This window comes from Macaca thibetana, chromosome 15 (genome assembly GCF_024542745.1).
Source record: "Macaca thibetana thibetana isolate TM-01 chromosome 15, ASM2454274v1, whole genome shotgun sequence".
Taxonomy (NCBI): Eukaryota; Metazoa; Chordata; class Mammalia; order Primates; family Cercopithecidae; genus Macaca; species Macaca thibetana.
The window spans coordinates 43,518,078-43,533,154 of record NC_065592.1 but is presented as its reverse complement, the minus strand read 5'-3'; the positions used below and the strand labels follow the sequence as shown (position 1 = coordinate 43,533,154).

Here is a 15,077-nt window from a genome sequence, read left to right as displayed (position 1 = left end):
AGGCTATCAGTCCAGTCAGGGGCAGGTCAGAAGACTCCAGGAAAGGCTTACTCAGGAAAATGAAACAGAGTACCTAATAAAGCTGATTGCTGTGAATGATTTAGATAAATGGCAAAAAGTTTAGTTGATTTAGTGGAGATTCCATAGAAAAACCAAGCCTAGAAAAAAAACAAAAGGATATACAGCAAAAGAAAACCAGGCACTATACTCAGAATCATTCCTAATGATACTGACCTACTCAAATCACACTATGTTATCTGAAGGGGTGGCCTGCCCCTCCACACCTGTGGGCATTTCTCCTTAGGTGGAACGAGAGACTTGAGAAATGAGACACAGAGACAAAGTATAGAGAAAGAAAAAGTGGGCCCAGGGGACCCGCCCTTAGCATACAGAGGACCCATGCCTGCCCGGTCTGAGTTCCCTCAGTATTTATTGATCATTATCTTTACCATCTTAGAAAAAGGGAAGTGGCAGGATAATAGGATCATCGTAGGGAGAAAGTCAGCAGTAAGACATATGAAAAAAGATCTCTGTGACTGAAGTTTAAGGAAAAGTGCTGTGACTTGATATGCATATGGCAACATCTCCATAAATCTTTTTAGTGCACAAAGAGCAGCATTGCACTAGCAAGTCCCACCTTTCGCCCTAAGGCGGTTTTCTCCTTTCTCAGTAAACAGAACATACACTGAGATGTTCCATTGCCCAGGGACCTGCAGGAGACAGATGCTTTTCTCTATCTCAACTGCCAAGAGGCCTTCTTTCCTCTTACACTAGTCCTCCTCAGCACAGACCCTTCACAGGTGTCAGGCTGGGGGACAATCAGGTCTTTCCCTTCCCAGGAGGCCATATTTCAGACTATCACATGGGGAGAAACCTTGGACAATACCTAGCTTTCCTAGGCAGAGGTCCCTGCGACCTTCCTTTGGCAGTGTACGTGTCCCTGGGTACTTGAGATTAAGAGAATGGTGATGACTTTTAACCAGCAAGCTGCCTTCAGGCACCTTTTTAACAAAGCACACCCTGCACAGCCCAAAATCCTTTAAACCTTGAGTCACCACAGCACATGTCTCTTGCAAGGACAAGGTTAGGGGTAGGGTCACAGATTAACAGCATCTCAAATACAGAACAAAATGGAGTCTCTTATGTCTACTTCTTTCTATATAGACACAGTAACAGTCTGATCTCTCTTTCTTTTCCCCACAGTTATCCTTTGAAAGGAAGAGATGACAAGATATGTGAGTGATGGAGCTAAAGAGAGGAAAGACACCTAAATCCCAATCACGACCATCACATTATTTAGAGACAAAAAGGTAAATACCAATAAAATCAGCTAAAAAGAGGTGTATGTAGTTGCTCCTGGGGAGAAGGTTAAGGACTATCCCCCCACCGACACAACAAACTTGGAGAACTATTTGGCTTAAAAATATAGTACTTTTTTCCTTTGGTGGTACTAATATTTCATATACTCAGCATCAAGCAGTAATGCTACCTTTCATTAAGACTGCCTGGCAATAAAACACAATGACGCTTCATCAGGATTGGCAAATTCTCTAGTCCAAAATAAGACGAACTTACTGAAGCTTGCAATAATCTCAATATTATAATAGTCTCACTAGTGATTGCAGCAAAAAGTAGGATAAGAAAAATAGAAACCCAATTTTTCTTAATCGATATGTTTATTAAAAACATAGACTAATGATCCTGTGCTTAAAAGTCGTTGTGGTTATGTGTTGATTTCCACGAAACATAACTATTAAGAGACTCTTCACAAATATACTCTGGGCAGAAAAGGTAAACAGAAATGACTGACAAGACAGTGCCATTTCAGACACAGCTCCCTCAATACTTGCTAGAAAATGGAGTTTGACATTATTTACAATTATACCAGTATTGTCAGAGGCGAAATGTCACAAGGATAAGGGTACACCAGATCATGAGACATCGTTTCATACTTCCCAAATAGTTTTAAATTTTAGCTTTGTACGTCAGTTACCAGAGCCAAACTTGTTCTTAACAAGCAGAACTTTATGTCCATTCAAAGAGTCTCTTACACCTTTCTGGGCCTATTCACTTGCAGAGAGGAGTCGAAACTGTAACCAGGCTCTTCATATCGTGCATTCATATGAGATGTCCAGTCTTCATATGCTGTCCAATTTCTTTAAGATAAATGGAGCTGAAAGAAAAATAAATCTAAAATTAGTTTTCAAATCTATTAGTCCATAGGCTACATTATAGAATTATAAGACTGGGGAAGGAAACCTTATAGGTTTATTCAAAATGTTTTTGAAAGTAACTCCAAGTGATGGTCAAGCATCTGCCTGTACAACCCAGCAAAAGGGACTCATTGCCTTCCAAAGCAGCCCATTCTACTGTCATTCATCTATTACTGTAAATTTCATTCTTATACTATGTAAAACCTTTTCTCCAGATAGGTTGCCCCTTAGGACGATAAAGTATAAATCCAATTCTCTTTTAAATGACAATCCTTTACTCTGGCGATTTATTTTAACTGTAAAAGGAACTCTAGAGGAAACAAATGGGTATTTTTCACCTTTAAAAACTCATTTGAAAGGCAGAAGTTATGGGAAAACACTGGACTAGAGAACCAGAAGAGCTGGACACTGCTAGAGAAAAAAGGAGGAAAATATGTTTTGGGTCTCTTACTGATTAGCTTTGTATCACTTACATACTCTGATTACATCTGATACAGTCCTACCTCAGTCATTAAGAGGGTCTAATAAGATCATGTACATAGAAATGTCTAGAAAAGTAAGTGTCAACATATAGATCTAAAGAAGTGATATTACTGTTCGGTGTAAAAGTGTTGTGACCAAAAAAAAGTTACTCAAATCACCTTCTTTCTCAATACTCATACAAATAGAACACTTTGTTATTATTTTTTTTTTCAGTCCCCCGAGTAGTTGGGACTATAGGCACATGCCACCATGCCTGGCTAATTTTTGTATTTTTTTAAAAGACGGGGTCGCCATGTTGCCAAGGCTGGTCTTGAACTCCTGAGCTCAAGCAACCTGCCCTCCTCAGCCCCGCAAAGTGCTGAAATTACAGGCATTGAGCCGCTGCACTCAGCTCAATTTGTTAATATTAAACTGAAGACACTGAGATCTGTCAGAAGCTGATAAAGTCAGCAGTATATCCAACCTTTTCTACTAATTCTTAACGACAGAAAAAAATCCGTGAAATAATCAATGGATAAGCAAAATGTGATATATCCTTCCAATGGAAACTTATTTAGCCATCAAAATGAAGTTCTGACACATGCTACAACATGGATGAATCTTGAAAACCTTATGCTAAGTGAAATAAGCCAGACACAAAAGGCCATGCATTTGACAATTTCATTTAAATGAAATATCCAGGGCCAGGTGTGGTGGCCCACACCTGTAATCCCAACACACTGGAAGGTAGAAATGAGAAGGATTGATAGAGCCCAGTAGTTCGAGACCGACCTGGGCAACAAAATGAAACCTCGTGTCTACAAAAATTAGCAGGGCGTGCTGGCGTGTGCCTGCAGTTTTAGTTACTCAGGAGGCTGAAAGTAGTTGGATCACTTGAGCCCAGGAGGTCGAGGTTGCTGTGAGTCACGATCACCGCAGCCTCCACCTCTGCCCTCTAGCTTGGGCAACAGAGCAAGACCCTGTCTCAAAAAAAAAAAAAATCCAGAATAGACAAATCCATAGAGAAAAAGTAGATTAGTAGCTGTGAAAGGCTGTAGAAAAGGGAAAATAGGGTAACAATGAATGCATATGGTGTTTCTTCTAGGGGGAAAGAAAATATTGTCAAATTGTGATGGCTGCACAACTGACTTTGCTAAAAACCACTAAATTGTACACTTTAAATGGGTATATTTTATAATGTACAAATTATATTTCAACTTAAAAGTGAAAATAAACAATTCATATCAAATACAAAGATCACTGAGAAGCAGCAAATATTTTACTGGCAGCTAGATCAATGAAAAAGGCAGGAGGCAGGAAATAAGTAAATTTGGGAGTTGCAAGAAGCTGTTGAAGTAGGATGACATGGGTGTTTCTGTTCCCCAAGACTTGATCTCCTGTGAAAGCAGAGTAATACCACAGACAGTGAAAGAGACACACAATAAGGGAGATCTCAGCCTAGGCCGAACATGAGCCTTCAATAGGATGACCTTGGTATGGCCTTCATTTATTTGAACCATCCCTGCCACTCCATCCAGACTGGCTGGCCAATAATATACTGCAAGGAACAATGGAAAGCATACTGAATTGAGAATGAGAAGGCAGGGCATTCGAGAACTGATCATAAAGCTGCTTCCAGTTCTTATGTTCAGTGTTCCTATAACTCTGATACCGTCCTTCCTTGCTAAGTCCCCTCTGAAAATCAAGTTTTCATATGTAAAATGATATGAAGAATCTTAGGCCCTGCCTCCCTCAAAGGTCCACTGTCAAGACTATATAATGGGAGTAACTTCCTGTCAATTGTAAAATATAGAAAAAAAAAAAACCCTCAAATATTTGCATTAATCCTATAGATTCATATTCTTTTTTCCCATTTCTTCCAAAAAAGTAATCATTTACTTCACCCTCTATACAAAGAAACAGAGATGAAGCAAAACTTTTTGGATTTCAAAGGTCAGCACTTTTGAATGGGAAGGAACCTGGCCGCTGGTTCACGCCTGTAATCCCAGCACTTTGGGAGGCCTAGGCAGGCGGATCACCTGAGGTCAAGAGTTCGAGACCAGCCTGGCCAATATGGTGAAACACCCATCTCTACTAAAAATAAAAATATTAGCCGGGCGTGGTGGCACACGCCTATAATCTCAGCTACTCGGGAGGTTGAGGTAGTAGAATGACTTGAACTCGAGAGGCAGAGGATGCACTGGGCCGAGATTGCGCCACTGCACTCCAGCCTGGGCAACAGGCGAGACTGTCTCAAGAAAAAATGAAAAGAGAGAGAGAGAGAGAGAGAGAGAGAGAGAGAGAGAGAGAGAGAGAGAGAGAGAGAGAGAGAGAGAAAGAAAGAAAAGAAAAGAAAAGAAAAGAAAAGAAAAGAAAAGAAAAGAAAAGAAAAGAAAAGAAAAGAGAGGGAAGGAACCTGGTATTGAGTTAAGAGTTCTGGATTTTAGGTCAAGATCATTCACTGAATCGCTGAGTGACCTTCCCTACTCTGGTTCCGTTTCTCTGTCTGCAAAACGAGGGAGTTCCTCTAGGGATCATTACTTAAGCTCTTTCAGCTCAAACATTCTTTTTTTTTTGAGATGGAGTCTTGTTCTGTCACCCAAGCTGGAGTGCAGTGTCGCGATCTCGGCTCACTGCAACCTCCGCCTCCTGGGTTCAAGCAATCCTCCCACCTTAGTCTCCCGAGGAGCTGGGATTACAGAAGCCCGCCACCACGAACTCCTGACCCCAAATGATCCGCCCGCCTCGGCCTCACAAAGTGCTGGGTAGGATTACAGGCGTAAGCCAACGCGCCTGGCAGCTCAAACATTCTTAAAGCTGGGAGAACCAGGATGATTAACCACGCGCGCCGGGCCACCACGTGCACTTCAGTGCCCCGACCCTGACCCGCAGACCTCAAACCGCGCATATGCCCGTCGCCCTCAACGCGTACCCTCCTTGCTCCCCGCTACCGTTCAGCTCAGTTCAAGGGCCCCGATGGCCTGTAGGATTAGAGTTAAGGGGTGCCCGCCGGTGAGCTCCCCGCTAGTCTCACAGTCACAGCCCGGGAGACACTCACTGACTCGCAGCAAGGCCACGTAGATGAGAAAGTTCCGTATGGAGGAGATCACATCCTCGCGCATCTTCCGTTTCATCTCCTCCGGGTCCAGCTTCGGCGCGAGGCCCTCAATCCGGAACATCGCGGCTCTGACTTTGCAGTTTCCAGATGCCGCGCTCTCCTCTTCCCAGTGGCCGCCTCGCGCCCGGAACTGGGCCTATCCCCACTTCCTGTTCCCGCCCCCCCCCCCGTTGCCACACTGGACGATGGATGCCTGCAAGGGACATTCCACGTCCTGACCCAGCGGATCTGAAGTGCGGTCTGAGGCGGGCGGCAGCAATCTCAGCAACGCAGACTTGGGTTTCTCCACGCTGTCTTTAATAACATCTATCTTATACAAAAATCAGCCCGACTCGGTGGCGCGTGCCTATAATCCCAGCTACTCGGGAGGCTGAGGCAGGAAAATCGCTTGAACCCAGGAGGCGGAGGTTGCAGTGAGCCGAGATCGCGCCACTGCACTCCAGCCTGGGCGACAGAGCGAGACTCCGTCTCAAAATAATAATAATAATAATAATAATAATAATAACAACAACAACAATAACATCTGTCTTGAACCTGGAGCGCTGCGCTGCAAAGTGCTTTTACGCCCTGGAGGGGGCTGTGCACATAAGGTACCACTGTAAACAGTGATAACTAACATTTATTGAATATTCAGTATAATTGTCACCTGTGAATTCGATATTATAATCGTCATTTCCTAGATTAGAAAATTGAAGCACAGAGATCTTTAAAACAATTTGCTCAAATGTGCTTTGATTTTTATTTATTTTTTATTGCTAATTGTTGTTGTTGAGACTGATCTGGAACTCCTGGGTTCCAGGATCCAAGCGATCCTCTCGCCCCCGCCTCCCAAAGTGCTGGGATTACAGGCGTGAGCTACCGCGCCCGGCCCCCAAATGTGCTTAAAAATACCTCAGAGGGGAAAAAGTATTGAGAGAGATAAATGATGTCAGCAAAATATTAAAAACTGGTGACTTCATATTAGTTAATTATTCTAGTCTTTCTTGACAGTGTTTGAAATTTTACATAAGTTAAAACAAAGAGACAAAGATGAAACTTTTTTTTTTTTTTTTTTGGATACAGAGTCTCGCTCTGCCGCCCAGGCCGGAGTACAGTGGCGCGATTTCAGCTCACTGCAACCTCTGCTTCCCAGGTTCAAGTGATTCTCCTGCCTCAGCCTCCTGAGTAGCTGGGATTACAGGTGCGCACCACCATGCCTGGCTAAATTTTGTAGTTTTTGTAGAGACGGGGATTCACCATGTTGGCCAGGCTGGTCTTAAACTCCTGACCTCAGGTGATCTGCCCACCTCGGCCTCCAAAAGTGCGGTGATTACAGGCATGAGCCACTGCACCTGGCCTTTTTACAGATTATTGAAGCACAGAGGTCTTTAAAATACTGTTAGCCGAGTAACACAATATGTATAAAGCAAGTTCAAATCTGATCAGCATTTTACAGATGAGTAGAAGGAGGCTCAGAAACCAAGTCCAGCTTTGGTGTGAGCCCCTTGATCTGGAACATCGCAGCTGAAGTCTAAAGTGCACTAAAGTCTGAAGTCATTCTGCTGGTGATGCACAGGACAGGGTTCTAATGCAGAAAATTATCATGTCAAGTTGAATTATCTTTCCCCTGCACCCTACTGCTCATCTGTTAGTCTTTAACAGTGCCCACATGAATGGACATCGCTGGAGTTAGGAGTTTGATGCAACCAGATTTCCTGTCACAGAAGCATCCAAACCGAGTGAGTAGGCTGCTGCCCCAAGTTACACAAGCCAACTAGCCATATCTACTTCTTACATACAAGCCCAGATGACTGAATTGCTTACATAATTCAAAACCAGAATGTTCCTTCTTGATTGCATATTGCATAGCAGCAATGGACTTTGGATAAATCAGGACAATAATTTACTATGAGAGCAACTAAAAACTATAAGCACAGTCACCTTTCTGGTTGACAGAATGGAAGACACTGGGGCAAGAAAGGAAACTCATCTGCTTATTCCAGCTTTAGCAACCTTTTGCATCTGTAATTCATGCAGTGGAATAGCAGAGGCAGCTCTGGAATGGGAGTGGCTGACTCCCAAGGAATAGCCTCCAGCCAACCCTTCGTGAGTGTTTAGAAAGCCTACAGTGATGCTGAAAGCAGCAAGGACTGTGGAAAGAACATGAACACTGGAGACATGGACACTAGATCTGGCACTGCTGCCAACTAGCGGTGTGATGAGGGATGAGTATCTGATTTCACTGCAACTCCATTTCTTTCTTCTTATTTATTTATTTATTTTAGACTGAGTCTTGCTCTGTCGCCCAGGCTGGAGTGCAGTGGCACGATCTTGGCTCACTGCAACCTCTGCCTCCCAGGTTCAAATGATTCTCCTGCCTCAGTCTTCTGAGTAGCTGGGACTACAGGTGTGTGCCACCAGGCCTGGCTAGTTTTCTTTTTTATTTTTTAAGAGATGAAGTTTTGCTCTGCCACCCAGGTTGGAGTGCAGTGGTGTGATCATAGCTCATGGCAGCCTCACACTGCTGGGCTCAAGCAGTCCTCCTCCTGCCTTAGCTTCCTGAGTGGTTGGGACTATAGGCATGTGCCACTACACCTGCTTATTTTTTTCTATTTTGTTAGAAATAGGGTCTTGCTGTGTTGTCCAGGCTGGTCTCAAACTCCTGGGCTCAAGTAATCCTCTTGCCTCAGTCTCCTGACCGAAGCATGAACCACCGCACCCAGTTCTTCCATTTCTTTAGTTGGAAAGGGAAGGCATATACTGAGACGCTTTTGAAAGTTTCTTCCAGTTCTAACAGTCTATGCATTTTTTAAAACAACCTATGCATCTTGAATTTTATTGTCATCTTGAACTTTCTGGTATGGAGCGCTTGACTATGAAAATGTCATCGAATGTGGTCAGAAATATTTCTATTTCTAACAAAATAGAAAAAAATAACCAGGGGTAGTGACACATGCCTGTAGTCCCAACTACTGAGGAAGCTAAGGCAGGAGGAGGACTGCTTGAGCCCAGGAGTGTGAGGCTGCCGTGTGCTATGATCACAGCACTGCACTCCAACCTGGGTGGCAGAGCAAAACTTCATCTGTTAAAAAATAAGAGTGTGTGTTCCACAATAGATGGATGTAACAATAAGGCATATCTCATCCATCCGAATAGTGAGGCAAAGTGATTGGGAAGGGATGAGATCTTGTTACGTGGTTCCAGTAACTTCAACCCCTAATGCTGACAAGTTTAGAAAAATAGCTTACATATGAAACTATCAATTAATTTATTTTCTCTGCAGAGATGCTTTTGAGTAACTTTCACAGGAAATGAAAGATGGGGTAAATTAGCAGAAATCATGCTTCTTGGTGAAAAGAACAGATTTTAAGCATTTGAATTTTATTTCCTAAATTAAAGCAGTACTTTCTTAAATTAATTTTTTGAGGCAGGGTCTTGCTATATTGCCCAGGCTAGTCTCAAACTCCTGGGCTCGAGGGATCCTCTTGCCTCAGCCTCCCAAGTAGCTGGGGTACAGGCAACCACCACCATGCCCAGCTAAAGCAGCACCTTTACACCCGGTAGGTGATATGGTAGCAAATGGCTAGCCTGTTAAAGGGCAATATTATTTTCATAACAATTTCCTTAGGTCTGGTGCTTGCATACCTGTAGAGACAGAAGTAGGTAGGGGATAGAAATACGGAGTAGCTAGATCTTGGAGTGAAGAATTGGTGTTGGATACAGTCTAAGAGGATGACCCATTCCTGTCTCAGATACATTCCTCCTGGTGAATTCAGTTTTCCGCTTGCATGGTTCATCTAGTTGTAATGAAGGAAACTCATGAAAAGAGATTCGCTTCTCTTTTTTGGCTTTTTAAAAAAGTGCTTATGTATTTGGCATGTAGGTGGTGGTATTGTCCAATGACAGTGGGTTTAGGTGAGGCAAATTGAGAAAATATGCTTCAGGAAGTCAACATTGGATGGAGCTATTTCACATCTTGGACCCCTCATTTTTCCTCAATGATGGGATGATGAGAGGTTGGGACTAATCTTTAAAGTTGCCCGCAGCTCTAAATATGCTGTAATTCTGTGTTCATTTTTCCTGTTCTTCCTACATAACCTTGAACTAAAAGCTAAGAGCAAAGGATTCACTGTGATTTGCCATGGAAGGCAAAAATAAAAAGTATGCATGCATAATTTAATATTGATATTTGTATTATTTAGTCTGATCGCAGAGGAAATGGGAGCTGATGTCACAGCCTGTCTTGTTTTCCATTTAGATCCCAGGAGGGATTAAAGAGCCATTTCCTTTGCCTCAACTTCCCAGACAGTACAGTACACACCATTCAGAGTGTGCAACCTACTCATAAGAGAATTAAGTGCTTTAATTTCCATCATTGGTGAGGAATTTGTATTTGCAAAGTCAGAGATTGACTGATGACTCATGATTGGGGAATAAATCCAACATAAAATCACAGGAAGCTTGTGATTCCTAATTTATAGGGAGCTATATAGGCTTTGAGTATTGAACAATTCAACCCCTTCATTTGGCAAATGGGGAAACTGAGACCCAAAGGGATGCTAGTTAGAACTGGCTTGGACTAGGATAGGTCTCTGGGCTGCCAGTTTAGCACCTTTCCCCATTGCACCTTGTTGGTTTCGATACTTTAACTGTGAATATTCTCATTGACAATCCTCCCCTCAGAGGTAACGATGAAAAGAATGGAGTGTTGTTAAACCCGGGCTTGGGAGGGACAGGATAAGAGGTGGCTGTTACTCATCAAGAGACTAAAGGCAGCCCTTCTTTCCACATTACCTCACCCATCACCAGTTGTTAATCTGGACTGTGTTATTATCCAGCCCCACACCTCTTCTTCCTCATTCCTTCAGGAGGTGAACATGGCCTGGAATTCCTAAAATAAACTTGACTTTAAAGTTCACTCTGGACCCAAGATGAATGAAATAAGGGTCAGGACAAAGAAAGGACCCTGGGCTCTCAGTAAGGGTTGTTTTGTGATAGATGCTAACCAGAGTCCTCACCTAGCAGAGAGGATAACTTACTTCTAGAAATTACTGCTCACTAAGAGACAGATGCCTCTTCAGGAAGAGGGGCCCTTTGAACCTTAAAGGAGAGGTAGAATATTGATAACCTTCACCTCACTGGCATTTGCTTTCTATGACACCCCGTTCTCAGTTCTAACCTTTAGCGCTTTGTTGTCTGGATAATTCATGAATATTTGATCTCTTGCCATGTAGACTGTAAGTACCTCAAGTACAGGGAACATGTCATTGCTCATTCTGTCATCCTCCAAGCAACCGAGGATAAATACAGATATTTACATGGTAGAAACTCAGTAAGTACCCCCAAGTGAATGAGTGAATGAATGCATTTCATATCTACTAGTGTTTAGAATTTAAAAATTGGTGGCTTTGTATATTAGATTGAAAGGAAATTGTCCCCAAAAGAAATTTCCCCCAAATCCTACTAGTATTATTATTATTATTTTGAGACAGAGTCTTGTTCTGTTGTCCAGGTTGGAGTGCAGTGGCATAATCTTGGCTCACTGCAACCTCTGCCTTCTGAGTTCAAGCAATTATCCTGCCTTAGCCTCCTGAGTAGCTGGGATTACAAGTGTGCACCACCACGCTTTGCTAATTTTTGTATTTTTAGGAGAGATGGGGTTTCACCATGTTGGCCAGGCTGGTCTCGAACACCTGACCTCAAGTGATCCACCTACCTTGGCCTTCCAAAGTGCTGGGATTACAGGCGTGAGCCTCCATACCTGACCCTACATATTATTTTTATATAGTTACTTATTTCTCACTCTTTTAGAACAGATTGTTTTTGTTTGACTAAATAAAAATCAATTAAATAATTTTAGTCTGTCATAGGCAGAGTTATAGAATGAACTTTAAAATGTATTTGCTTGTATTTATTTATAGCAATATAATTATATAAACCCTTATCAAACTTCAAATAACTTGCTTTTTTTTTTTTTACAAAAAAAATTGCGTTTACTATAATAAAATTTAGACAATACAGAATTAAAGAAAAAAAAGTAATTCCCCATGATACTACAGCCACTCACATTGGTGGTAATTCTTTTGGCCTTTCTTCTATCATATACATGTATAGCTCTTGCTCTTTCTTGTGTGTGTGTGTGTGTGTGTGTGTGTGCAGCTATATATATATATATATAATCTCCATACCCATTTGTATCTATGTATTTTTACAAAAATAGAACATTTAGTATATGCTATTTTTACTTGCATTTTTCATTAAGTGATATTGACTATTTTCCTATATCTTTAAATATTCCTCTGAACATCATTAATGATGGCTGTATGGCATTCCAGTATATGGATTTACCATAATTTATTTACTAAATCTCTTCCTTTGGGTATTCAGTTGCTTCCATATTTTCTGTATAAATAATACTTCAGTGAACATCCTTGTAGCACTAATTTTGTGCAAACTTAAAAATTTCCCTGATCATTAGAATTAATACCTTAAATTCAGAGTTCTCAGTGTTTCCTGGTGACCCTCTTTTTTCTGGACCAGGGGTGTAGATGTCAGGTCTCCAGGCCTTTAGAACTACAAACAAGGGAATGGAAGATTTTGTTTTTAGAAGAGGTTTGCTTTCTTGTGCTAGAAGTTATTTTGCAGCAGGAAAAGTAAAATGTACTGAGGGCTTAGTTTGCATTGACATCATTTAGAGCACATACTAATTTATAGCCATCTCCCTGCAGAAGTTAGAGCTGATTTTGCCATCATTTCCATCCCATCCCTATTACACAAAAGATACATGCATATGTTATGAAAATGTGCTTATACAGCTGGGTATAGTTCCTTGCCTTTCCATAAAAATGCAGTGCCTGTATAATATAGAGGGTACTCAATTAATATTTATCCAGTGAAAGAAAGAGACAGAAGAAAAGGATCGTTTATTGATTTAGTGCTTATAGATCTTCCTCTTATTCTGTTAGGCTTGCTGTAACCCCCTGTCAAGAGCCCTTTGAGAAAGTAGGAAATGAACTCCTTATTTCTAATCTCCATGAGAAACAAGGGTAAGGCTACCAGTATCCATTGTCCACACTCTGTCCCTGACATTATCAGGATGACAAGGTTATCTACTGGCTAAAAATACCAGTAGATAACCACTGGTCTCATCTTAGAAAAGACACAGAGCTTCCTAAAGGTAGGAAGACATTCTTTCTTTCTTAGCAAAGTTAAATTGCTATACATTGTTTGTACAGATTGCGAATAAAGGAACATGCCAATCTTCCCATTACATAATATTTAGAATTCATTTGGGGAGAATAAAGGCCAGGCCTTTGTATGTGAAACCTTGTCTTAACCATTTTCTTCAGAGGGCCTCTCAAAATCTCAGATCCAGGATAGTCTAAAATGCTATCCAAGCCTTCTTTAATGCTTGGCCCCTAACTTCCACACCCCTGCTTCGATTTGACTATCTCTAGTCACACGAAACACCACTTTGTGGTGCAGTTCTGTCCACCCTTAGATGGGCAACTCTTCTTATTAGATGGGCAACTCTTCTTATTAGAGTCAAACCTGCCTTTCCATACCACGTCCCCACTGGCCCCAGTTATGTCCTCCAGAGTTTCAAATGCAAGGCTTATCATTCTTCCTCATGGCAGCTTGGGTCTTCCTTGACACTTGTTTTCTCCAGGTGAAAAACAATTTTTGCAAAATTCTCATAAAATTTTGCAATTTTCCCATACTCACACCTCCACTTTTCTAGTTAACAATGATTGATTTACTCTGAGCTCTCTGGCTCTACCTCCTCTCATGTACATGCGCAAGCCTCCCCCCACCCTCCCAAAAAAAAACCCCCAAAGGGACATATTGAGTCCCCCGCAAGGAGCTCTGGGAAGCCAAAAAAAGTCTCGCTCTGTCCCCAAAGGGACATATTGAGTCCCCCGCAAGGAGCTCTGGGATTCAAAGCCAGAGACTGTTTATTCCTTACTCAGAGATTGTCCTTGAACAAGAAGTGTGTGTCTGGGTTATCCATCTCTTCCCTCAGGTCTCTCACAGTGGTGGGTGAAATTCCTGGCCCCTGCTTAGTGCTTGTGTTTTGCACTGTGAAATGAAGGCCAGCTGTAGGAAGTATTTAGGAGAGGTAATACAGTTGCAGTAGAAAAAGCATGGGCTTTGGAGTGAAGGTTAGGTTTAAGTTCCAGCTCCTCTGAGGTTGTTTTGAGACCTTGTGCCATATGCTTAACTTTTCTGGGCTCTAGTTTCTTCAACTGTAACAGAAGGATATAGTAGCTACTTCAAAGTGTTGTTTAAAGAGTGAAATAAAACAATATGTGCCTGGCTTATGGTGGACACTATGTACATAATGTGCCTGGCTTATGGTGGACACTTTATAAATGGTAGTAGCTACTACTAACCATAAGACATAATTTTTCAATAGAAAAATTATGAATTAAGCATACTCTAAATGGAGAAGGTGTTTTTTATTTTTATTTTATTTATTTATTTATTTATTTATTTATTTACCACAACAGTATCTAAAAGGCCGGGCATGGTTGCTCATGCCCGTAATCCCAGCACTTTGGGAGGCTGAGGCGGGAGGATCACTTGAGCTCAGGAGTTTGAGACCAGCCTGAGCAACAAAGTGAGACGCCATCTCTACCCAAAAATAAAAAGATTAGTTGGTCATGGTGGTGGCACACACCTGTGGTTCCAGCTGTTCCAGAGGCTGCGGTGGGAGGATCATGTGAGCCTGGGAGATACAGGCTGCAGTGAGCCATGATCGTGCCACCACATGCCAGCCTGAGTGACAAAGCAAGACCCTGTCAAACCCAAACCAAAAAACTCCCAGTATCTACTATCATTTGCCAGTCCCATTTAAATTATCTCTGGCCTCTGATTCACAGTAAATCTTCTTTAAAAAGTTGCAGAGCACCCACAGTCCTCTTTTCCTCACCTCCTATTTATTCTTTTTTTTTCATTGAGATGGAGACTCTGTTGTCCAGGCTGGAGTGCAGTAGCACGATCTTGGCTCACTGCAGCCTCCACCATGCCTAATTTTTTTTTTTTTTTTTTTTTTGGGTTCAGGTGAGCTCCTCCTCTCTTGCATTTCAGCCTCAGCCTCCGAGTAAGCTGGGTAGCTGGGACTACAGGCACCCGCCACTTCACAGTAGAGACGGGGTTTCACCGTATTAGCCAGGATGGTCTCGATCTCCTGCATGATCCGCCCGTCTCGGCCTCCCAAATGCTGGTTAATTTTTTTTTTTTTTTTTTTTTAGTAGAGATGGGGTTTCGTCATGTTGACCAGGCTGATCTCAAACTCCTGACCT

The 15,077-nt window shown here is 42.1% G+C and overlaps 1 protein-coding gene across 1 annotated transcript in view; it reads right to left on the bottom strand.

Moving 5' to 3' along the window:
- Positions 1-1,657: 1,657 nt before the first annotated feature.
- TOMM5 (translocase of outer mitochondrial membrane 5) overlaps positions 1,658-15,077 on the bottom strand; it is a 495,867-nt gene continuing 482,447 nt past the window's right edge. Inside the window, exons 2-3 of the mRNA XM_050762280.1 lie at positions 5,734-5,919; positions 1,658-2,173 (exon numbers count right to left, since the gene is read on the bottom strand). Of these exons, the coding sequence (XP_050618237.1) occupies positions 2,139-2,173; positions 5,734-5,854 (156 nt within the window). The 5' untranslated portion in view covers positions 5,855-5,919 and the 3' untranslated portion in view covers positions 1,658-2,138. The remainder of the gene's footprint in view (positions 2,174-5,733; positions 5,920-15,077) is intronic.